The 25520-nt window shown below is 45.6% G+C and overlaps 2 protein-coding genes across 6 annotated transcripts; both read left to right on the top strand.

Annotated features, from left to right (window-relative positions):
* Positions 1-62: 62 nt before the first annotated feature.
* On the top strand, positions 63-10659 carry LOC144163296 (uncharacterized protein KIAA2013 homolog). 5 transcript variants are annotated; one of them, XM_077694203.1, is made up of 17 exons: positions 63-264; positions 701-772; positions 889-924; positions 1464-1567; positions 1725-1847; positions 1939-2067; positions 2154-2212; positions 2792-2884; positions 2990-3060; positions 3158-3292; positions 3387-3489; positions 4135-4203; positions 4390-4589; positions 6697-6809; positions 7579-7843; positions 8658-8782; positions 9498-10659. In XM_077694203.1, exons 2-17 carry the CDS (start codon positions 717-719, stop codon positions 9683-9685), a joined length of 1869 nt encoding a protein of 622 aa, XP_077550329.1. In that variant the 5' UTR covers positions 63-264; positions 701-716; the 3' UTR covers positions 9686-10659. The 5 variants fall into 5 exon arrangements, with proteins under 5 accessions (XP_077550329.1, XP_077550331.1, XP_077550332.1 ...); XM_077694204.1 differs by lacking the exon at positions 63-264 and adding an exon at positions 340-613; XM_077694205.1 differs by lacking the exon at positions 889-924.
* Positions 10660-11062: 403 nt separating this feature from the next.
* LOC144163294 (PMS1 protein homolog 1-like) lies at positions 11063-25284 on the top strand. The gene is made up of 13 exons (XM_077694202.1): positions 11063-11532; positions 12485-12773; positions 13327-13461; positions 15039-15187; positions 16921-17046; positions 17414-17563; positions 18191-18676; positions 19357-19546; positions 20816-20939; positions 21140-21283; positions 22586-22786; positions 23279-23409; positions 24896-25284. The coding sequence occupies exons 1-13, from the start codon at positions 11392-11394 to the stop codon at positions 25216-25218; spliced, it is 2589 nt and encodes an 862-aa protein (XP_077550328.1). The 5' UTR covers positions 11063-11391; the 3' UTR covers positions 25219-25284.
* The last annotated feature ends 236 nt before the right edge of the window (positions 25285-25520 follow it).

The raw sequence follows: 25520 nt of genomic DNA, 5'->3' as shown, positions 1-25520 counted from the left end.
CTACTTATAAGTGAAAGTTTACACAATTTATTGTTTTTGTTACCACGTGAGCATTAGCTGCGAGACCACAATCCAGTGTTGCGCGACGTCAACAACTACTTATGGCTAGGCAATCAGGTGTTCTGCGATCATGGTAAACTGGCTAAAGTTTACGCATGAATACCGCGTAATGTGCGTGGAAGAACAACCATTCATGAAGCGCTAGCCAACTGCGCCAAACCCCGCGATCAACGACCACGCAGTGCCACATGATTACAAACTTGGGTACGGCTGCCACGATCTCCTCAAACTTGCTAACAAGTTGGCGTGCGTGTGTGTGTACGATGAGAGATCACGGGTTCACGTTGCAATTTCGGGAACGCCCAGCGGTAGTAATGCGCCGGCACCTGTTTTGCACTTCGCAGTCTGTCGGCTCACAAACCGTCCGTGACACGAAAACTAACGCTCCGCGCGTCTTTCGCATCCAATCAGGATGTTCCTGCCCTATTCACGTAGCATACGTCGCCGATGTTTTATGCGTGTTGCTTCCCGGCGTTTAGGTTGTACAAAAGTACGCAAATTGTGGCTGTGTGAACAAACTAACACGTTGATGAGGCAAAGCAACGTCTGAAATGTGAGCGACGTAGCCGCACACTGTGCTCATGCTAATTGCGTTGGTGGGTGACGTGCCTCATCAAACGCGGCCGCCTATGTTTCGCAGATAAAGCACCACAGCCATGGACCTTGGGGAGAAATTCCGGAGAGTCAAACGACTCTGCGATGGCTACTTGTCGTGAGTAGAAAAAAAGAAAGGGATCCATGTTGAACCAGTGGAAAGCTTGCTGCACGTTCCTTCGTTGCACCCAATGGTTTCCTCCCTCCTAATAAGTTCATGCTGATTTCTTTTAGGCATGCTCATTACCACCCGAAACTCACGCTTAAGAGGTACAATATGCTTGCCGTGTTCTATGCGTTTCACTGCATGCTGCATTTTACCTTCCCTTTTTCTATTACTTTGCTGAGTGATGTGCTATATTCCAGTTGAGTTGCTAATCTGCATGATCAGGCAATCTAAATTGCCCCTATGCGTTTACGTTAATCTGAATTATCCTTGTGCTTGTGCAGTTTATGCTGCCAGAAATGTATCCGTACTATGTATACCCCGTTACAGAACTTTGTACACCATAATTTAGCAACTAGAAAAGAAACTAAACTATACCTTTGTTATAACAAAGACCTGGGGACAGCAAGCTTGCTTCGCTATAAGCGATATTTTGTTAAAAACGAGTTTGATGTGCTCTTTGTGCCCTGCAGGGGTGCCTATGAGACTGAGTTAAAAAATATTTCGAAAAAAGCGATTTAGTTACGAGAGCTTAGCAGTCATTGCAAATTGTCTGCATGCATTGTCGTGTCTTGAGCGACTTCCACGTGAACCGCAATATTTGCTGTTGCTCGTGTGACTTTTGTGTATTCACGTTACACAGATCGAGAAAGATGTTGTTACTCGTTATGATGGTCCTGGCATTGGTCATGTACATTGGACCATCCCTGTTCCGATGGGTGCGACACAAGACCCCAATAATGATTGGTAAGCAGCCGAGCCTGTTACTCATCTTGAAAATATAGTGCAAAAATAATGTAACATAGAAATGACCAAACCTCTTCCGTGTTATTTTGCACTTGTACTTCTGCGTTGCTGTAATGCCTCCAAACCCGTCACATGCTGATTTCATCAACACTTCCAGATCCAAGCATTGGCTGCGTCGCGCTGAACATTGACCCGTTCTTGCGAGATGTCGGAGAATTCGATGCCAGCTTGTACCGTAGCTACGAGAGCTCCACCGACAAGCGGCTTCTCTCATTTGTAGGTGAGTTGTGCAGCAAAGTGGTGGCCACTTGCGTTTGAATTTCGGCCGTGGGGAAAATCACCGTGTGACGATGATCTCTCTCCACTTCCAGGTAACGGCAAGGTTGGGTTTTCTGTTGACGATGACAACACCCTGTTCATCTTCAACAACCGAACTCTGTCTCTCGCCCTGCCCTTTCACCCTGGGGTCGAGATTACGTACCCGCAGGCATCTCAGCAAGGTTTGGAGCACTCGGCATCGATCAAATTGGTTTCTCTTTTGTAGCGTTCACCGTGGGGTGACCCGTTTCTGTGTTGTAATTTTCAGAAGGCATAGTGGTGCATTTTGTGAAGGGGACCGTGTTTAGATACCAGTGTTTCAACAAGGTGAGTACGGCCTAGCTCCGCAGTATTTGATCCTATTAAATAGCGACGGTGCTGTCACCATGCCATTACTGGAAGCTGTCCTCGCTAAAACTCCTAGCTGATGGTGAAAACCAGTTGCTATCTCTACAGCTTGTGTAGACTCAAATTTCTGCCAACGTAATCTCTAAACGGCTACTTATATTAAGAGCAGAGATGGCAAAATTACTTCTAAAAAGTAATTATATTACGTTACTCATTACTTTCCTGGAATTTTCTAAAATGTAATTAAATTACATTAGAAGATACAGGTCGCCGAAAGTAATGACATTACATCACTTCAAAAGTAATAGTAATTCATTACATTACTAATTACAGCAGAAAGTAATTTAACTACTGTGATTTTATTACTGCCAAGTGTGATTAAGGGGAAACGTGATTTTTCCCATTACGTTGGCGGTACAACTGACTCTCGAGGGTAGCAGTGTGGCCTGACGACATAGTGTTCAATGAACTGCTGTAAGGAATGCTTTGATAAAGACTGTGTGGTTTTTTTTCTTCTGACGGTGTTTATTGCTGAACATACTGTGTGTTGCATTACAGAGGAGAAAAACCATAACAGTCAGCCACACGTACTTCGCCCACCGAACGATACCGTCCTTGCTGGTGCAAAATATCAAGATCGTCAACCCTCTGGTGAGTGGCGAAATCCGCTTCCGCGCGAAGTGATTTGCGGTGAACTTAATCAGTGCAGTTTGCCAGTTGGAGGAGTTTGCGTTATATGAATTATTTATTTTGCAGTCAGATCCACTCACAGTTGGCATCGAGCAGAAGGGTTCCACAACTGTGAATTTGCAGGCAAAGCCATTTGGGTAAGTGCACTTAGTTTTCTTTTCTTTTTTTTTCCCCTGAATTTTTGGCATGGTGTACCTGCATAAATTCTAAACGAGTCCGTTGCACCAACTGCAGGATTAAGGATCGCTACGGCCAGGACAACATCATCTGGCATGGGAAAGTGTCACCGGGTGGCACCAAGGACACAGTCATTGCCTTTGCACTTGTTACACCAAAACTGCCAAGTTCAGTCACAGTTGAGCCAAAGAGGTGACACTCCTGTTCTTGTCTGCGCAGTTCGGGGAGATTGCAGAACCTCTAACCAAACTTGGAACTGTTTTCGTGTGTCAATCTCATTTTCCAGTTCCACAATCCTGAGGATACAGACCTTGGTGGAGTACTCGGGACCTGTGAAAATGGAGCAGTTCCCGTCCACAGTCACACAGCTCCAGTCCTTCCTTAAAGAAGTCAGTTTCTCTTTCGCTGTTTATTTTACTTCTTGCGTCTGCAAACTGCATAGCTCGAAAAGCTTGTGATCTTGTTTTTAAGAGAACCTTGAAATTCTGGGTTTGTGCACTTGAAAGGCAGCATATGGAGGGCACGAATAACAGTGTTGATACTTAAAACAGGTAGCTAAAGTCTAAGTGAGTCAGTCAGAAAAGTGTGCGGAGTGATGGGACTTACCGTCACGCAACAGCAGAGACTGAAGCCAGGTGGGGATTGCAGACCTTGTCTGCGGACCAGCATGTGGTAGCAAATAAAACAAAGATGTTGATACTGATGGTGAGGGCAAACGGCGGCACGAGAACAAGGGTGACCAAAGTAAAACAACCGTGTCGCAGCATTGCTTGCAACTGCTGATTTCAGGCTCGTTAAAGTTGCAAGTTGCACGTCTGGTTTCGAGCATAAGGAATGTTTTCCACCACAGCTTCATCATGGTCAAGTGCACACGTTGGCTATGCGGAGAGCGAAGAGTGAGGGCTGCTCTTTCTTCAGTTATTTTGGCTCCCAATTAAGCGTGTAGTGCATCTGTCGTGGTGCTGCATTGTTTCAATCAAGTGGGATAAGTTTCTGCGCTGTGCTCACATTGTGTCGTTGGTCATTCATTGCAGGAGATGCAGAGGGTGGTGAGCATTGAGAGCCACATTCTGCGCAACATGCACGTCGATGCGTGGAGCCAGGTGAGATTTGGTTTGGGCATGACTGAACGGGGAAACCTAGTTTAACTACACCGGGAGTGTGCGCTGTAATGGTGACATTTTACGCTGTTGTTAACCTTGCACAAGTGCGTACTGACTAAGCGCATACTAGTCTTTGCAGCTTTTTGCAGTTAAGTGTGGGGCCCCCTCTCCTTTGGTTGTTCCCAGCTGTGGAGCACTGGCTTCGCCATCAGCCAGTCGAAGGCGTACGGGGCCCTGAACGGGGACGTCATCAACGGCACCATCTACTACATCCTGTCCCACCAGCGGGCGCCCGCCACGGAGTGGAACACGGGCCCCGCAGAGCACCGCGAGCTGCAGGCACTGCTGGCGTACCCGGAGCACTGCTACGGGGGACACCACACCCTGTGCGTACGAGCGAGAACGCAGCCCCAGTGTAGCTCTCTGGCACTGTTCTGCTGCTAGGGTGCAGGCTGCTTTTCGCACTCATTTTGCAACAGTGCTGCACTGAGGCGGTGTCAAAAAAAGACGGTGACTGGGTCAACACTCAGTGTGCCAAAACGAAAACAGCGCTACAGTGTACTGGAAGGTGAGGTGTGTCGCGTGGAGGGAGGACCAATGGAGAGCGCGGGTCCCTTTTGCGATGAAAAGGTTGTATGGAGTGCGGGCATTCCCCCCTGAGAACTGTTGTAGCCAGCGCCACCTACAAGATTTTAAATAAAACTAAGCAGTTATTTGATGGGTCTTATAAAACTTGATATCATGAAACAAAGAAATAAGATTATTTAGGGCAATAATTTAGGGTTAATTTAATGAACAAACAAAACTTCTGAAGCTAACTGGTCAGCAGCGGCCGCCAGAGGCGCTGCTTACAACAGGAGTCCTTCAGCAGAAATTTTCATCGCAATAGGGACCCCCCTAGTCGACCCTGAAAGACACACCTCTCTTTTCTAGTACACTGTAGCTATGTTGAACTTTCTGTGCGTTTTATTAGCTCCTTGCCTGAACAACTTCGTCTCTATAGTTCACACACTAGCTATGCAGTGAGAGAGTGGAAATGCCATTGCATTGCCTTAAAACCCTAGGTATACTATTGCTTTCTTTTTTTTCTTTTTTCATTTCAGTGGGTCAGACTTGAAGTTTATATGACTGCGGATAGAAGCAATTTTCTGCCCGTTATATTGCAGCTGTATGTGACCCTTGGCATGTTTGTGGCTCTTTGTGCCCTGCGTTTGTGTGCTACCACCATTCCAAGACTGCCCACACATGCATACTTGAAGCCAAGGAATGACCAAGGAACTAACACATAGCCCACGGTTGTCCGTGCTCAAAGAAGCAGCAGCTTGTGCAAAGCATTGAGCTGCTATCCTTCCTCTTCCTACAAAGTAACCCTTCAACAGCGTGAATGTGCGCTGATCTGGAAGGGCAAAAGTTCGCACAATGCTTTGCCTCTCCTGGTACCATTCAATCTTTGCACTGGCCGAGTGCTGGAGAAGTTATGCTAACAATGTGTCTCCCCTGCCAGCGAAGGAGGAGAAAAGAGCATCTAAAACCCCTGCCACACGGCAAGTTTAATGTCATTTCCATCAAATGTAATTCGTTCAAAATGGCATTTGTTCGCTGCCTCACGAGAAAATGTAATTACGTTCGACCAAAATGACATTAGGGATCTAATGAGTTTGCAGAACCAATTCGACGGCAGCAAATGTATTGCTCTGGTGGGCATTGCCACCAGAGACTCAGTGGCAATGCCCACCCCCCCAAAAAAAGATTACTAAAGCGTCGGTAGCATTGTAATACATTTACATGTGTAAAATTTTTGAGTCATTTATTTTTTATATGAAAGAAGCCAAACAGAGTTGTAAAAAATAAAACTGCTAGTCTTGCTTGCTACCAGGCCAACCTCAGGCCGGTGTGGTGGGTGCCAGCAGCCATGTTTGTTTATATGCTCCATGTTGGGGTGAGGGCAGTGTTTAATCATGTTCAATAAGTGGCTGCAATTGTGCTTAGAGTGCATTAAAAAAAAGCAGTACAGGTGTTCAAGCTCTTTTCGCTCAGTTTTCGCTAATATTGAAGTGCTTGCTAAAATATTTTCTAAAAAATATACCCACTAAACTAAAATACCCACCGCAACTGCCATCATTTGCAAATGACATTAATTTTAGCCGTGTAGCAGCGCGTCAAGAAAATGGCATTAATGCGAACGAATGACATTCGACGGGAATGACAGTAAATTTGCCGTGTGGCTGGGGTATGAGCCTGTGCTGTACATTAGCTGCCATCGTTTTGCACCAAGATGTTAATTGCTGCTTCATGGCTCATCCCCTGGCTTTGCTTTGGTCTCTATAAATTACCAGCTCCTGCATGGAGGTTTAATAGAAGCACGGCGCAAAGTAAAAGGAACATTTCAGAGATGAATGCTTTCAGCATTTTAGTTTGTAAAATTACAGTCCATGAGATTTTATGTTTGTCTGTTCATAATATTTTCAAATCTCCCGGTTTGTCACCTCGCAGGCAAGCCTCGACGTTGTGGGCAGACCTGAGCAGCCTGTCATCGGTCACGAATGCTGTGAACCTGTGGATGCTAACATTGGAGAACCAAGGCTGTTCAAAGCTCATCAAAATCGGTGGGTTCTGCTGGCCAGCGTGTCTAAGTTGCACAGTGAACGCTTTCCATTCTCAGTTTCAGTGTTCCCAGAAGGGATGTTGGGATAACATTTTCAGCCACAGTGAACCGTCATTGTTGTTTGTTGCAGGCAGTTGTGCAAGTGTGGGATGGTTCCCTATAAAGATTACTGGGGGGGGGGGGGGGGGGGGGGGGGGGGGGAATGTTTTCTCACTGTGCCAATCATAGGTTGAGGCTGGAATAACTTCTTTAGATACAGAAACAACACTGTGGTCATCTCATCATTATCATCATTCATCATTGCATAAGGGGAAGGCAAGTACAAAAATTTCACAGTAGGTGATGGTTGAGGGTACAGGCATAAATGTATGTAAGGTTGACCAACTCAAATGGACTGGGAATATGTTTTGGTCTTACCACGCACTGGTCTTTATCAGGCCGTTTTCGACATTGTGCATGTTTCAAAAAAAGAAAAGGTGTTGTTCACTTCAGTGGGAACGTACTGTATTCGCCTGTTACAAGACAAAAAATGTGCTTTTCTTCGAGTTGGGCATTTCACCCATTTTTGTCTGGACTTCTGCACGATACAGCAAAAGTTACGGGTAGTGGACTAGGGTAGTAGGCTTGCTAATGAAATGAGTTGCAACTTAGCACCGGTGTCCCGGTGTAACAAATAGGCCAAACAACTTGCACTTTTAACGTTCCTCAGGATAAAACGTGAACACAGTGTAGACCCAGTGTGACACCGCTGCGCCCGTGGTGCGACGCAGGTGCGGAGGGGGTGCTGCAGGCGGTGGTGCTGAGCCTGGGGGCGTTCCTGTTCAAGGACAGCCACCTGGAGCTGAACACGCAGCCCAAGGACCTGCACCGGGAGCTGTTCTTCCGGCGCATCAGCTATGGCAACGCCACGCACCTCAACGTCAGCGTGGTGCTGGGCGACGACAACAAGGCCCTGCTGCGCGTCTGGCTCGACCGCAGCGACCGCGACTATTACGCCTGCGACGGCGGATGCCTCGACCCCCCCGTCAAGCTCGAGTAGGCATGCTGTTGCGAGTGCCTTCCCATTCGCGGAGGGTGGCCAGTTCGGGGGGAGAGAGAGTTGGCAACAGCATAGCAGCTTCCGTTGCAGGCTAAGACAGCCTAGCGGGCAAGTGGGTGCTGTAGCTTTGAAAACACAGATGCAAGAACAGTTGTACGATTACCACATTTTTGCAATAGTATAGCCTAGTGTCACTAAATAAGATGCAGAGTACCGTCACTGAGGCACGCAAGTGAGCAACGGCGGCCGTTTTGGTGTTTATCACTGTTGCTAGATTGCCGTTCCTGCGGCCTCCACTAACTGTGATGAGGTCATTTGTAAACAGCACCGCCGAAGACGCAGCAACACGGCATTTTCCGACACACTTCTGCCGCTGAAATGCTGCAAATCGCGTTATCTTTGATTCGCCTTCGGAACGACGCCAGTCGCGCGCAGCCGCAGATCGAGGAGGACAAGCTGAGACTACCGCAGTTGACTGACAGAAAACGCATAAACAACAAAATGGCGGTGCCCATGGACCGTCGCAGTGTAAACAAATGTCACGGGATGCGAACTGGCCAATGATCACGGCGGTGTAGATCTTGAAGGGGTTAAGGAGACAAAATACAAGTTTAGTTCAAAAGACTGCTTTACCTCTATAACAGTTGTGCAAATTTTAGTGCAAACTATGAACAATTGATCTACATGAGTGGCATGTTCACTTTGTCTGGATTCGCCTTTGCTAGAAGCAAAGAGACGATTTCTGACACAAACAGAACTACTTTGGAATCCTTTCTTTAACAGTGCTTGCTTTTTTTTTTCCTTTTTCAGCTTCAAGGCAAAGCAGTTCCCAGTGAAAGTGACTGATCCAATCACTGCCGTGCTGTACATTACCTCGGATCTGGAGCACATGAAAGAGCTCAGCCAGACCATACATGTCAAGGAAGTGGTTGAAGGTATGGTCCCTCGTGTGTCAGTAGTGTGATTGCAGCTGCTGGTTTCTAAATGGTCACGGCATTCAGCAGTCACTCACCAGTTTTAATATCGCGTGGAATTTCGAAGAATTCTTTGTTTTACTCACCCACGTTAGCGTACAAACCCCACGTATGTATTCCACATAATGTTATCAGTGTAGGCACTCTATCAAGGATCAGGACCCTATTGTCAATTCTAAACATAAATTATCTATTTACAGGGCTGTGCAGAACAGCCAGCTATAGCACTCAGCATTGTAGGCCTTGCACACTATGCTATTGGACATAGCCAGTACCTTATTAACATTATGCAAGCAATATTGCTTGTGCGTGGATAGTTCTATTACCATACAAATAGGGTATTAACAGAATTTATGACCAGGAATAAAAAGGCTTTAACAAGATACTGATGTCAAGCCTTTTTTTTTTTTTTGTGGAGGGGGGGGGTGCCTAGGAATGAGTCTTGCATTTAAAAAACAGGCCAGCTAAAAAGTATCAATATGTTCCACAAAATTTATAAAGCACCTCTTTTCTTCAGTCGTAGACAATGATGTGTGCTGGGCTCCTTTACCATCACCATGACTTGCTTTTCTGATCAGTGTAATGAGAAAGACGGGGAGTAGATTCCTAACTCTGCTTGTTGATTCCTTCAAAACTGAAGTTTTTTCTTTCCATTTTTTTTTTTTTATTTTTTCAGCTCCAGCGCATGAACACCATGTCATCGCGTTGCATCGGCACGGTCATCAGCTTGGTGGTCTGCCGGCGCTCTTCTGGGTGTCCATCACGTTCCTCATTGTCGTCTTTCACTTGTTCCTGGCCAAGCTCATCTATAACGAGTACTGCGGCTCCTCACAAGAAAAGACGCGCGGACGCTATGTAGTGTGATGTCGGAAGCGCTCACGGCGCCCCAAGTGCACCACAGCTTCTTAGCCCTAATGCCTCGAGACCGGCTCAATGTCTTCGTGGCAGAAAACTGCAATGCGGAACTCGAACTCATACACCAGTGTCGGGTGTGGTGGTGCCGCGAACTCTGTCCACTGTGTCCCGGCGGGGCGGTGCTTACGATTACGGACACTGCCGCAGTTTTGCACAAGCCAATGTGGGTTGTCCGTTTCTACTAGAGCAGATCGTGTACATACATTGTTGTTTTGTTTAGTGTTGCGCGCTGATGCAGCAGGGTCCTTTTTCTTGTACCCTTCTCTTTTCATTCCCTGTTAAGTGCACCTCAACGATATTGTTTCGTCGCCTCGAAAGCTTGGGAATAGGCTGTCGACCCTTGCCGTTGCTTGTGATAATTGCTTAGATTTTGTGTCTCGAAATGTTTTTTTCTTTTCAGATGTGCGGTGAACTTGAATACTTTTATTGAAATTACTAACGCTTTTGTTTTCAAATCGGTGTATGTAAGGCCCAAAAGCCCACATATGTGGACTGAGCGAATTTGTGGAGGTTTCTTGGAAGATTGCCATCGATGTGCCTGTAAAACAATGTAATATTTAACCTTCTTCTTTTCTCTTTAATGAACTGATTAGTTATTCAAGTCTGAAGCTGCCTGTCAAGTGCAGTCTATAATAATCTCGATAATTTATAATAGATGGGGTAATGGCGAGCATGCAATGAAGCTGTGCATTATATATTTAAAGATACGTTTATTTCTGCATTTCTGCAGTCACACCGTGCCGGATGTGTACAGCAACTGCAATGTACAAATGTGGGAGGATGTCTGTCCATTCACTTGTTTTTTGACACTGCTACAAGTAGGTTTAGAATCATGATGTAATAAAAGCAAATGTGGTATCAACTGTATGTAAATACGCCTGGCATAGGTCTGTAAAGGACTCAATAAATTGACATCACACGTGTGTTTTTTTCCGACTGGCATCGAAACCAGAGAGTATGCTCTACTTGAGGGCATTCCTGCATGCAATCATGAAAGGCAGTACGGTTTAGACAGTTTAAAGGGCGAACTTTAGTGGGATGTTTCTCCTCCGGTACATCTCAGTACTGGGGGTATCGGTTTAGTTACAGTAGTTTAGTCAAGCGTGTTGGAAAGGCGGTCACAAACAAACGGAAGATTCGTGTCAGCCTTCTTTCAGAGAGGCTCGTTGCGAACTGTCAGACTCCGCAGTTTTTCGCTACGTTAATAAACTCACAGTCATAACTTTGCAAATACCTTGAGCCCGTACACCACTGTACAATTTTCAAAAGACCGTGAAATCACAAAGTACCGCTGAATTATTTTATTTAATCATTAGCCGATCCAACGCTAGACAAACCAAGCCAAAAGTCGGGAAAAAGCGCCAAAACTGATGGCCGCGCTTGTTCACTCTAGCCGTACAAAATTGCTACTTGATCAAATTTCCGATAATTTTAAGTCCAGAAACGTCAACAACTGTCGATGCTGACATTTATTTTATATTACGAGCATATTACAGCCTTTCTGCTGGCTCGGAAGGCCGACGAATGTGTGTATGGCGGTGGGCTCGTAGCAGACGATTGCAAACGTCATTTTGTGCCTAGCGCTAACACAAGACGGAAGACAAATCACTGTACTGTAGGTTGGTTTTTCACAGCAGCCTTTCGGAAACTGGGCAATGAAGACTCTCCAGAAGCTGGACGCTCGCACCTCAAGGCTGCTTCACAGCAGCCAAACAATAGCTTCGTTGAGCAACATAGTGAAGGAAGTTGTAGAAAACTCCCTCGACGCCGGCGCTACAAACATCGTCGTTAAACTGGTGAGCAGTGCTTTACAATTCAAAAATATAATTACCTGTTAAGCGAATGCGTTGGACCCGGCGCCGCACTAAATGCGCGGCATCTGTAGACCGAATCCTCGAACTATTTTCTAGTCCGTCCATGGCACTATACCGCTTCGACTCTTCGCTGAATTAAAATTTTTATACCTACGTCTTACATACTAACTAACGAAACGGGCAAGTGAATATATTGGCCCATTATTTGTTCTGTCCGATCCACTTCCACGCCTTTCCGAAACCTGCGCAGTCCTCGTTTATAACCTTCGCTCATTAGACTACCAAAACGCGCAGAAAGCACGTACAGTACCCGGCTGTTTTTCCGGACTCTAAAAATTCGGACTTGCTGGATATTCCGGACTTTCCTGAGGAACCAAGAGTTGTCCCATAAAAGTAACGACTTGCAGATTTTTCAGACTTCTTTTTTACTCGGACTATTTTTCCTCCCCCTCCAGTTCCGAAAAATCGCTCGGCTACTGTATATTTTGGCACAAATTTGGGGTATTTAATGCTGGCGTAATCCTTCCTAAAATGTGTATTTAACGAACAGAACACTTGAAAAGTAGCCAAGTAAACAGGTGCATGTAAACCATCGAACGTCAACTTGTTGAAGGTTGAACTTCGGCATCCTGGTCCGGTTCTTACACTGAATGGAGATGCCCAGGTGCACACAGACATCAAAGTTTTTTCATTAGCTGTCTGGCATTAAAAAGTCCAAACCTGTTCTACTAGTTTGAGAATGACGTTCCATTTTCCTCACCACTGTGCTGCGTACGACTCTCTCCTTAAATAACAGGTAGCGCAAAAACAACAAAAGAAAACAGACATGCTGTGTCTGTTATTTGTACTCCCTTTCTTGCGTTTCATCATTTTTGCAGTGTTTATTCTCTTTGAAGTGTACCGATTCGGCCAATTTTCCATTCTGTGCTTTCAGTTTGACTACGGGCTCGATCGGATCGAGGTAGTCGACAATGGCAATGGTGTCACAGAGGAAGACCTGCCCTTCATGGTGCTGCCCGGATACACGTCTAAGATAAAGAGTTCCGAGGACCTCCTCTCCCTTAGCACGTACGGGTTTCGTGGCCATGGGCTGTCGGCCATAGCTGCCATCTCTTCCCGCCTCACCATTGCCAGTGGCTTGAAGAACCACGACCAGGGACTGGCCTTGTGCTTCGACTCGCAAGGCAACGTCACCTCGAAGAAGGTGCTGCCTTGGAACGGAGGTAACATGGGTTACTGTAGCTGGGAGGTCGTAACTGCTGCTCTTCGTTATTTTATATTTTATACGAATGTAGTGGCACTTATACATACGGACATAAGTACGGCCATCTGTCTTCCTGTACACCATACACATCTTGCATTTTGTTGTTGCCACCTTATAGGTTGCAGAGTGAACTAACAATTGAACGGACAAATGTCTCCTTCTTAACGGATGGGAATCCTCTCTTCACTGGGAGTGATTCTGATGACAGATGAAGAGACAATATCCACACGTGGTCTTTCTTGCAACCTTTTGAAGCTTAAGCTGACAACCTTTGAGGGAAGAGAAAGGCAGGAGAACATAGTTCAAGAAATACCAATTTGTAGATAAGTGGTTATTTTGCCGTTCCATCTAGTCCATTTCTGCATGCATTGCTACTGTGAACCAGAGAGCTAGAGTGGCCTGATTTGCCCCTTCTATTCTGCACAGCAAGCTTGGAAGGCCGTGAACTCTCTTGTTTGCGTTTCCTCTTTAATGACTCCATGCTTCGCACTTGCACACGTCGACTGTCCCAGGAACGCGAGTGACCGTCGAAGAGGTGTTCAAGAATATTCCTGTGAGGAGGAAGTACTTGGATGTAGTCAAAGCCAAGTCTGCGCAGCTGAAGAAGATTCAACACTTTCTTAATACCATGGCCATTGCCTGTCCTGGTGAGTGAATGTCGGACCTTTCGTTCGTTCACAAGTTAGTCATTTTCGATGGAGCTAGTGTAGCGGCTCACCACTGGTGCACTTCCTGTATTTTTAAAATGGTGGCAAAAATTTCCAGGCCGTAGAAAACAAAAATCCCTCATATGCATAGGAGTACACTGGTTCCACCAACTCGCATTGTGGTTCTTCATTTGTTGTCACAGTAGTTTATTTAAGCATTAGATTCACCAGGAAAATTGAAAATAGCAAGGACCAGGACAATGTCCTAGGAGGTAACAATAGCTTGCATATTTGGTATAAGAACTCAGCACTAAACTTTCTTTTATAATTAGCTGCTTTAGCTTGCCCGGTGGTGTTATGGTAAACTAAACTTTGTCTGGGTATCTGAAAGTACACGTTGACTGCATTTAAGTAACGCGAGGCCAAGGATTTCACAAGGCTTCACGTGTTGTATGCATAGTGAAATACACTCAAACCTCGTTATAACGTAACTGGACACAACGAAGTAAACGAAATTCCCCTCGAAATCTCCGTAGAGAACCATGCATTTGAAACCTCATTGTAACGAAGTAAAATTAACTTGTCCATAGGTACAACGAAATAACGAACTACATTAGTCTCCACCCCCCCACCCTTCTGCCCCCACCCCAAAAAAATTCCGATTATGGTGCTTAAGTATTCCACTGAGTTCGACACTCGTTCGGCACAACTGTTTTAAAACTCCCGCGTTGATCTCACGACCATGTGCAGCCACGCCACGCGCGGTGAACTGCCAGCGGAGTGAAGTGGGTGGGTCACTCGGAGGCAGTGAGAAGTGGCGCAAGGTGGTTTCCCTCAACGCCGATGCTAACGCGGTCACTACGGAGGAGCCAAACGACAATGTTGCAGATGTCACCGGACATACCGACGCAAGCGACGACGAAGACACCATGGTCTCTCATGCACACAGCACATACGTTCGACGTGCAAACGCCGTCACAGGCGCTCGATGCGGTTGACCTTCTAAGTCGTTCCTTCAGCACACGTGGCGACGGCTAAAACGGCATCAGCGCGGTGGCCACCGCTGAAAAGGAAGTGTTTGGCTCACGATGTCTGAAACCAAGGAGCATCACGGACTTTTTTCCAGCTATGTCTAGCAGACAATAAAATAGGCAGTGTGCGTATTGGACGAGCAAAATATTTGTCTTCTATTCAATTTCCGTTGCATGCGTGGTCGCGTAGCGGGAGAGTGGGCCGAATCCGGACCCAACTTAGCATACATTGCCGTAAACTGTTATAATTGATATAAACCTCGTTACAAGCGACACTGTTACAAGAGACACTTAGTTATAAGAGACATTTGAATGAAGGCGGTTTGGTTGGTTTTCCTATGTTCACCGTGTTAGCAACATTGCATACAAGACACCTTGGTTACAAGAGACACGTTTTCTGGGTCCCTTGAGTGTCTCTTGTAACGAGGTTTGAAAGGAAATAATGAATTTAATGAAATAATTACGGCTCCCCTTCAGTTTCGTTATAACTAGGTTTGAGTGCAGCTTAGCTCGTGCCATCTCAGTAGTGTGCCTCCTTTTCAACAGGTGTTGGCCTCAGCCTTCATCACAACAAGAGTGTTGTCTGGACAAAGGTGCCTGTGAAGACCATGCGAGAAGCCATCGGCCAGGTGTACGGCATCGGCACGTTGCAGATGATGCAGTATAGCGAAACGCACGATGACAGCACTGGGACTGTAAGTGAGAGACACAGGTGAACTAAATTATTTGCGGTTGTGAGCCAACAGCGGTTATTATTTGGCACCTTCTGCACTAAAATGGTGTGCCGAAGAGTTCCCGAATCGATGGCTAGCGTGCGCACAGAACTGCGTCGCTGTACGACTGCAAAAAAATTGTCTGGTGTCCAGTTTCAAGCCTGTGACTACACAAGTAGAAATACGATGCATTCGGCAGTTATACATTGGGCAAAGGCAATAAAGTCTCTGTGCCTTGAGAAGTGTGTCGCAGTTACCGTTTTTTCATTGCTTGTGTAGTAGAACTCTCCCATGGTGTCCATTGTTGAACTCCTTGTCTAACTCTTATCTGTCGTTACCATTTTCGTCAAACACCTTGTCATAAGCTTATCGATCGGCTTGTCGCTGTTTACAAGCAGCAGGCTGTGGCTGGTAGTGCTACACATTGTTCAGAATGGTCTTGTTCCTAGTAGGCTGCTTCAGTATCCTTTTCGATGGCGTCATCCATGCAAAGGCCAATGGGACCAGATTTCTGTACTCTGTGTTTGTTGTGCTATCGCGCATAAAATAACATTCCTTCGCTGATAGAATAATAGCTCTGTGCACAAAAGATTGACTGAAGGATTGCGCTTGGCATTCGCACTGAGATGGACTCGAAAGAAAATATACTTTTGTCGTAGAGACTGCGATAAATGTCTGTTTTCTTCTTTCAAGTCCCTCTCGGTGTTCACCTCAAACACAATCCTTCAAACATCAAAAAATGTACCACCAACTAACTAGGCTGGCAAACAGTGTTACTTGTGCACGATAGTGCACACGTAACAACTTTTTGCATTATTTTTCCAAACTTGGTAGCACCTAAGAAATTGGAAGACAAATGATATCTGCCTGACAATACAGTATCTGTATCTAAAATGTTACTGTGACACAACTGAATAGATTTTATGAGGATAAGGTGGTGGTGGTGGTTGTTGTGGGATCAGGCAGCGTTAGCCTGGCTGGATATGCCGGCAGTTGCTCCACCCAAACTCCTCCTAATTAGCCAAAGGTAGTGTCCTTTTACCACGAGTTTGCCAGCTCCGTCTCCTCAAGGAAGCTTAGGAGAAGGCGTGACACGTCTCTTCGCAGCATCCAATGTCCCCTTGGAAAGACGATGTGGTCCAGAGTGCTGTGTGGGGCTGCCAGCTTTCGAATCGCTGAGAGCATTGCAGTCCGCTCGACGTCATGCTCTGGGCAACACATTACGTAGTGGTGTACATCCCCTATCACTGCACATGACGAACACAGAGGCGATCGCGCGAGGCCCACCTTGAATAGCCATGCTGTGGTCTTTGCTGAGCCCGTTCAGCGATGTTGCCTCCGATCATGTAAGCCCCTTTGTGGCGCAAGGCTGGTGATAGGGATTTCCCAGAGACTTGAAATGTTTGGCCACTGTTCGCCTGAAGTCGTTCCAGTGATTGGGGGAAACTTTAACTGTCGGTGAAATGACACAAGTGCACTTTGTTATGCACTGCAACTAACTTAAAAGTCGGCCTAACATTTCATGCACTGCAACTAAATTGAAAGTCAGCCTAACAGTGGTTTCTTATCTCCTTTCTGACAAAAGCCCAGGTGCCAGTGATTTCAGGTCCTTTTTTCCTTTCTGGTGGGCAGTGACCTTTTTGCAGTGACCTTTGCCCCACCCATTCATCAAAGTATCTAATATCTCTATATGGGCACATTTCTTTTTTTTGAAGACTGTAAGGCTCTTTGTGCCTAATGTGAACGTGGATGAAAAGGACAAAGTGCCAAGCAGTTCCGAACATGATAAGAGCATCATCTTGGTGAACAGAAGGCCCGTCTACGTGAAGGAGATGACACGGGTAAGTTTGATGCATCTACTCTGCTCCGAAACTTTTGCAGAAATATTAAAAGCAGGAGAAAGAGGGTGCAACGGCTCAGCCGACATGTCACACAGCTACAAACTGATATAACCTTAAGAACTTTGTTAAGTTCTATTGCATTCCTTGGGTTCTTAGTTCTTGGGTATTTTTGATGTTTTTTAGCTCTGTTGTGCATGGAAAAATTAGGCGTTCGTTCTCACTTGAGCAAATACTTTCTGAATTGCTACGCAAACAGGAAAAACCTTGTTAAATTCATTGTTGAGGTTGATGGCTACTGAATCTTCAGTGCCTGCTACTTTTGAAAGGTCAAGGCTGTTGCGCTGACAGCAGATTCAATTGTGTGCAGTGCCTTCAGAAGGAGTTCTCCGTGGCCCTGGGTATTCAAGATGGCAGCACTGCCAAGCACCCAATCTCTGTGACCTCAATCGATGTACCGCCAAGTGACCTTGACGTCAATCTGGAGCCAGACAAGACCGCAGTCACATTCGCAAAAAAGGTGCCCCACTACAACTAGTGATGAGTGTCATTAAACCAAGAAATAGACACATGTATGTTAACTAGCATGGACTAAACTAAATCAGATTGTACTGTCAATGCACCAGATATAAGAATTCTTGATAGACAGTTGTGCACAGTTCTTAGTCATACTTTTGCGTTGTTTTTTTTATTATTATTTAAAGGAAAGCAGCAAAATTTTTCTTCACAGCATTTCTAGGGTGTTAGTGACACCTGTTTAATACCATTTAGAACCCAGAGGGCATAATTTTTTTTCGTAGTTCTGACTTTCGTATTTGTTAAACAAAAAATCTGGTTTAAAGTAGCATTTGGCACACCAGTTGTAACTCCTTGTATTTTGCATGATTATTTAAGTATTTAGCTAATAATGTTATCACTGCAGACATGATAGTGGAACTGACATTTTTTATTATTGCTACCAAGCATGCAGCAACAGCTGTGTGGCATGCAAAGCTGTTTCATGGTGCTAACTTTTGTACAGATCTACACGGAGGCCAAGCTGTGCTCCTACTTACCTCAGTATTTGGTGATGCCAAGCTTTTTGTCAGTCTTTCTGTACATTTCGGCCACTGATTTTGGTTGTTTCTCCCTTTTTAATGCCACACAGGATGCAGTGCTCCAGATATTTGAAGATCTAGTCAAGAAAGCATTCAACACTACATCAGCAAAGGAGAACACTGCCGATGTTATTGACATACCAGTCACGACAAGGATGGTCACTTCAGAGAACGCAGCAGCCGCTCAGAATCAGTGTCAGGGCAACGAAGAACCGTCAGACAGCTTGGACTGGTTGTTGGAAGACTTTGTGGAATCAGACAAAGCATTTGAAGACGTAGCGCGTTCGGTGGGCAAAGACCTCCCACCCACTCCCGACGGAAACAAGGAGAACGTGGCCTCCGTTGCCGAGATGACGGAGCCTGTTCCGCCTAAATCCGCCGACTTGACTGCTCCACCGGAAAGTGCCACGGACGTGCAGGCCGAGAAAACCTTTGCCACTCCGAAAAAACTGCCTGCACCACTGGCTGCGCCTCAGCGGCAGGCATCGATGTGGTCCCTCGGCGCTATTCAGAATTCGCAAGGACGGACAGTAACGGTGAGCGGACATTCTGCTTTCGCACGCTCGCATAGCATGACCTCCTTGTCGTTATACTGAGCTCACAAGTATAAAAAATTAAGGCAGGTCCCTGCAATCTTCTGCGCAATTTTCGGCATCAAACGATTTTGTTCGGGAAGCAGTGACATTTTGTTTTGGTGTGAGGGATAGAGCTATGATCTTTTATTCGGGACAAAATCGAGACCCAGTTTTTTCACTGGCACGAATTCCGAACAACGCCCAGTGTGTGAGGGAACCTACCTACTAAAACAAAAAATGCCACATATGTCGAGGAGGCTGGAATTGTGTTTAGACTAACAAGGAAGAGATAATAAAGCAGTGACTTTGAAGTAGCTGTATTTGCTGACCTCATAAAGGCTGATTTGATTATGGGGCAAGGAAGATTTGCCAAGAAAAGTTTCCGCTACTGGCATTGTTTAAACCTCAATGTAATGAAGTAAGCAGCAATTTTAACTTGGCTCGTAAGTCGCAAATTTTGTTTAATCAAGGCTTTTTCAAACGATGAAATCGCATTTCAACCATTGATTTTTTTGTGCCCTTTGCCCAGCGTGCAAGGCATTACTTGTAAGGGTGACTGTAAAACTGATATCAGAGTCGTATAGTTGCTCTAACCTTCTTGCCTGTTCTACGGAAAAGTTGAGGGGGAAAATATATTTCAGGAGCCTACGGCTATAGGGGGTGGCCTGCCGAGGAAACGGCCGATGTTTAGCCCCATGAAGGACAGAACACCCAGCAAGAAAATGCGGACGCCGTCAAAGCCATCAGGAGTCCAGAGGTGGATAAAAGACATGCTGGGCTCCCAAAAACAGTCTGCCAAGGAAGTCTACTGTGCTCGCAGAAAGGAAGAGAGTGAGTCATACATGCTTCCTTCGCATAATGTTGCAACAACTTTTGGGCTGAGTGGAGTCATAAGGGAGTCACAAGTCAGTGGTGCAGTTTTTACTTTGAAGGGAGTTAAAAGAGAGTCAATAGTCCTAACAGGTGCATAAGTCAAACAAGCAGTAACTACAAGAATTACAAGTTTATCGGCAATGCTGTAATCATTTTGGTTGTGTGTGACAAACGCATCACTGTGTGCATAAAATGTCAATGTTTCAGGCTTCTATTCAGGCCAGTGCTGGCATGCAAGACACCTTGAAAAACAGCGCAAAAACACGGATGTAGAGAGGTTACACAGACACGAGCGCTGACGAACAACTGGTGAAATTTTATTAAAGTTGGCAATAAATAGAAGAAAAGAAAGCAAACATACGGCAGTACAAACGAGATAAATAAACAGCTTAAAAGCGGCGTCGGGAGTAAAAGTTGATAAAACACACACCAATTTTCTTTTTATCCGGCCAGATAAGCAATCTCGCGCTCAAAGAGCGCCACGGATGGCGAACTCAAGCAATCCTCCCCCTTAGTGGCTTGACTGAAGCCTCAAAGATTTCGCGGGATCGGGCATCGCGATACCGTTTTAAAATGCGGGTTTCGTTGAGCTTGGGGTAGCAATCTTTGCAATTCTTGCAGTGTAAGGCCAGATTGCTACCAGTTCCTGTGCGCATGTTATTTGCATGCTCACGAAGACGGTCGTTGACGCACCTGCCACTCTGGCCCACGTATACTCGCCCGCACTTAAGTGGGATCTCGTATACTATGCATTCCACGCATTTTACATACTGTTTTTCATGTTTCTTCCCACAAGCAGCCCTGGGAACCTTTTTGTCATTCACCATGGCACACAATGTGGCTAGTTTGTTGGGCGCTGAAAAAACTGTCCGCACTCCTGCATTGTCTCCTATCTTCTTCAGGGAGTGTGACACGGCGTGGACGTATGGGATAAGGTGTCATGCATACCCAACTAGCCCAAAGTCAAGCTTTATTGCTGGCACGCAACTTTCAAGTCCACTCTTTTTGACAGGTTTTCCTTAACTTAATTTATCCATGCATAGAGAGGGAAACTCCGGTCGGTCTAAATTAATCTCAAGTGTGCCTCCATATCGGTGCCCTTTGTAGTTCAGTTGTGGTGTTGGTACATCAAACACTAGATTGATTCTATGCTTATTGGCATGCTTGGCACCGAGGCATATGTAACAAACATTGTGACTCTCAGGGTCTTTTTTCTTTTATTTCCAGTCTTATCGCAGGTCCCAGAAATGCCTTTAGAAGAGCTCAGTGAACTCCTCGAAGAAGGCTGGGCATCCCTAACACCTGACAAAAGACAAGAATATCAGAAACAGGCTGAAGGTGCAATAGTGCGGTGAGATGCAGTTGGCATGCACAGAAAAGTATTTCATCACTGCACGCTGCAAGTGCATTCAGGCTAAAGATAGCTTGTTAGTGCATAATTAGCTCAACATGACACTTCACCATTTGTTGTTGCTGGCAGCTAAGCTGCCCAATAACTTTGAAACCGAACAAAATAAAGGTCTCAGCTACTGTTCTTCCTCATTGTTGTAGGAGCAAGCCGGCACCCAGCTCTCACCAGCCTCAGCCAAAAGAAGTCACTTCACCAAGGCCCCCTACATCAACGTGGAAGAGAGCAGAACTGCAGTTCTCCATGAAAGCTCTGAAAGAGCGATTTGAAGACTACTGCCATCTCAGGTTTCTTCAACTTACCTGTGCATACTTGACTCCAACTTACTTGAGCTAAACTTACTTAGCAAATTTAGGAACAGCAAAATAGCAACTGAGCACAGTGGTTCCTGCACTATATTGAGCACTGTTGAAAATCGAGCAGGCATACATTGCAGCAAAGAACATAATGTTGCGCACTGTATTCAGGGCAGCTATGCAATGTAATTTTTCGGTTGGAAGAAGCCTTTTTGGCTAGCAGGTGCGAAATGAAGCTGAGTTCTTGCAGTGTTGTCGCCACTCGTTGAGTTTCTTTAGCACTTTTTTTTCCTCAACGTATGCTAAAGCAGTATGGATTAGATTGGAAAACATTTATTGAGCATAAAAGTGGGTGGTATGGAGAAAAAAGTTTTTTGCCCCCCTCAAAGAACCATCCATACAGTCTTTGCAAAGCTAGAAGGATTTCCACTTCTAACACAAAACGAAATTGCACTACGTATACAACTTAAGTTGCAGTATAAAAAGAAACTACTAAGAAGCCCCGGAGAATTAACGAGTCCAAATAGATATTTTTATTTTGGCTGGTAATTAGTTAAACACTTGCAACACTTTAAATGCAATAACTAGCATGCTCTGTATAAACACCCAAGCTTCACAATTTACCTTTATGGCTTTGCACTTAATTTTTTGCAAGTCGTTGCTTCAAGTTGCCACTTCAGCAAACTGTGACATCTCTCGAAGTTTATCTCAATGAACTGTTTGTTGCACTAGAAATAATCCTACTAATGCAAACTTATCAACTCAAGTTTTTCACTGGGGCCTATTTTACAGGGACTCTGCAACACATCTGGTAAACTCTTTCCTTCTTGTCTGGAAGCATTGTCAAAAGATATAGTTATTAACAGCAAGGAGTGGCACTGCGAGATTTACTCGTCACGGCAGAACTATCCACCTTCCACTTCTGCTTGGCTTTTGTGCTTTTCATTTCAAAGTGGCTATCGAATGCGTTCATTGCTGCAACTGAAGGAACGCTGGCCAATAGCCACTACGCTGCCGTAATGACGTAATTTGAGCACTCGAAGAATGCCAAGACTCGAGAAGGCGAGAAAAATTTTTTGAGCAGGTTTTCAAGTTGTCTGATGGGCATAGAACAGTAATTTTTGGCTGAGGTACTTTGTGACCCAATACCGAATGTGTTGGTTGACTACGTTCTGAAAGCATTTAAGATTTAGAAAAAAGTTGAGAAAAGGGTTGCAGGGTCCCTTTAAAGAGGGTGTTCATCCAAGCGGAAACCTTGGATTTTGCTTGACGAATCTGGTCCCGTGCATGCAGTCAGGCACCGCCCGGCCTGGAGACCTCTCTGGTGGGCCCACTGCATGGGTGTCCTAACGACGCGTGGGTGGTGTGGCACAAGGCGGGTCTCTGCACCCTGAACACTGGGCGGCTCCGGGAGGCAGTCACCTTCAGGAGGCTGGTGGCCACGTACTCGCTTCCGTCGGAGGCAGCCGACCCCCCGATAAGTGTCACATCCACGTGAGCAGGCTTCGTCGACCTTTGCTACTTGACGTTGTACGCATGATGTGCATGTAAAGGTACTCTATGGCTATTCGTTTGACGTACTGGTGAAACCGCCACCACTCCAAGTCAGGTTGGTAAGAAAATCTGCTGCTTGCTTTTAAATTTTAGTTTGCTGTGCAATGATGCACGACAAATGTATATATTGATTTAATTAAGCAATACAGACTGGTTCTTACTCTGGGTGCCAAAGATTAAGGATTATTGGCTGCTGCAGCTAATAGCCTTAATCAGCCTTTGAGAACACTAATTTAAGTGGCCAGGTAGAGTTTGGATGACTTAAGTGCATGGTGTTCTGTAGACAAAATTAGGGAGCTACGTAGCTGTCGAGCACATTGCAAAAATATGCACACACCTGCATTGCAGCAGGACTTTTTCAGGCCTAATTTTTACGTTCTGCAACTTTAGCAAGTGTGTGGCCGTATTCGATTGTTCGTTTCCCTATCTCAGAATGCTTGGTGGAGACCATCTGTGGAACACACTGCTGGGCATGAACAAAGAGTCCCGGGACATGTCTGGCACTTCGTACGTGACGGATCCACTTCTCACACGCAATGGCTTCCAAGTCAAGATCTTGCCAGGTTAGTTGCAAAGCCTGTAGCCTCAATGTTGCAGGTAGTTCGTTGATTCTGCGTGCCCTAGTCTTGCCTCGGGAGATCCCAATATAGAGAACAGAACATTTCACCAGGGCTCTATTTGGCCCTCACCTGGTTATCTCAATCGGAGCTTGGCTCAGACTAAAACGAATGTGTGAATTTCACTTGAAAGCACAAGGCAGTACGTCCATCGTGGCATCTCGCAACACTCATCATGTAATGTTTGTCTTTGACAAGTGCTTCTCCCTGGTCATCCACACGCTGAAAATTTATGGAACTGGCATGTCTCGTGTAATGCTTTACATCTTTGCAAACAATGCTGCAGTCTTAAGCCAGTTTGGCCAGAGTGGAGTGATAATATATCCATGGATCACCTGGATGCCACACGCGAATTACCTCAAAACAAAGGTTGAAATTACGACTCAAAAACTCCTACAGTTCCTTTATATGCATTGTCAGATCCTAAATTCAAAGTTCGAATAGCTGTGTACGATTTGGTTCTTTCGATTGTTACATACGCCTCACCGGCATGGTGGCCAAATTTGCCTTCACCCTACCGAAAGGCTAAATTTAAATCTGTTCAGCACGTGCCATTGTTGGCCATGACCGGTGCTACTCGTACTGCGAGGACAAAAGTCCTAGATGTACTGACCGGAACACTTCCCATTTGTGAACGGCTCGATGCACTTCAATTTCGGTTTCTGTTGTGTGAACTTTGGTGTGATATTACGTACGACAGCCTAGAAGTACAGAGCCGCTACGACCTGTGGTTAATACATCCTGCGGATAAAGTGCAGTGCCGATTCGAGAGCTTGTCTTCTACTCTACGTCCTGTCCTTTGTGCTGTTTCTTACATTTTTAAACATGCACCAACCAGCCTACTTAAAGAGCAGGCGAGATCCATGGACAGGATCCCCCCGGCCTACACGTGTATACAGACGGTTTTTTTTCTGGGCTATCGGCGGGCGTTCTCTCACTCGGATCGGTTAATAGTGGCCAAGTGGTTTAAAATCACTCCTGCTACAAGCGTGTACAGCACTGAGGTACTGACCCTCTTCTTCTATACAGACTGTCCCTTTTGTCGGCCAAAGTGCTGTACACTTTGATATTGTGTCAAAGTGTACAGAAACTTTAACAAAGGCTGTTATGATGCCCTTGTTTTTGTACATGCCTGTCAAGAGGTGCACGTTATTGCTCCTAAGTTTGATTTTTCAGCAGAACCCTCGAGGCATATATTTTTGGCCCCACTGCAAGCTGATAGTGCCAGTTTGAAATCTCCATGCCATCTCCTCCAAATGATGATTACATGCATTTACAACTTCCATCGTCATGCCAAAATGACACAAATTAGTACGTCTTTATGTAGACACTGTACACCCCCAACTGTGCTGCTGCTTAAAGTTTTGCCATCAGCTTATTAGGATGCCTTGTCAGCAAACCACTAACCTGGGCATTCAACATCCCGTTACAGGTTCCAAGGCAGAAATTGTGGAAGTGCCCAGAGACCAGGCTCTGTCGGAACTGGTGCAAATTTTGAAGACGATCGCAACGCAGCATCCCGCAACAGTAGCCGAATGCCGGCTCCCGCGGACCTTGGCTTTCTTCAGGGAGGAAGCCGCACGAATGGTTCGCAACATGGCACCAAAAATGACGCTTGGAGAAGTCCGCGAGCTGCTGACCGAACAAGGGGACCTGCTTGAAGAGCTGTGCGTCCACAACAGGCCCATATGCACACAGTTTTTTGCCATTGGCTCAAGTGCCGAGCTCACACAGCAAGAGAGCATGATTGGGTGACAGTGTTGATTTCATTGTTGAGAACGATTGTTTCAAGGGTGCTTCAAATAAAGCAGCCGGCGTGAATTGTGTGTTCTTGATTGTAAAAACAGACACTCTTTGACGGTTAGGGAAAAAAAAATAGTATTCGGGTGAAGACTACCTTGTTAGACTGGCCTTTACCAAGACATTCTAGTCCTGCATAAGCAGGCTGCATCAGCACCAGTGCACTATTTTGCATTAGCACTCGGGCTGTGCAAACACCATTTTTGGCTTGCAAACTAAACAAAGGTTTTGTTTGAACTGACGCGAATATTTTGCAA

The sequence above is a fragment of the Haemaphysalis longicornis genome, unplaced genomic scaffold (genome assembly GCF_048455015.1).
Source record: "Haemaphysalis longicornis isolate Haplotype H1 unplaced genomic scaffold, Haemaphysalis longicornis Haplotype H1 scaffold_12, whole genome shotgun sequence".
Lineage (NCBI taxonomy): Eukaryota > Metazoa > Arthropoda > Arachnida > Ixodida > Ixodidae > Haemaphysalis > Haemaphysalis longicornis.
Note: the sequence above shows the minus strand (reverse complement) of the source record. Positions and strands in the feature narration are given on the sequence as shown.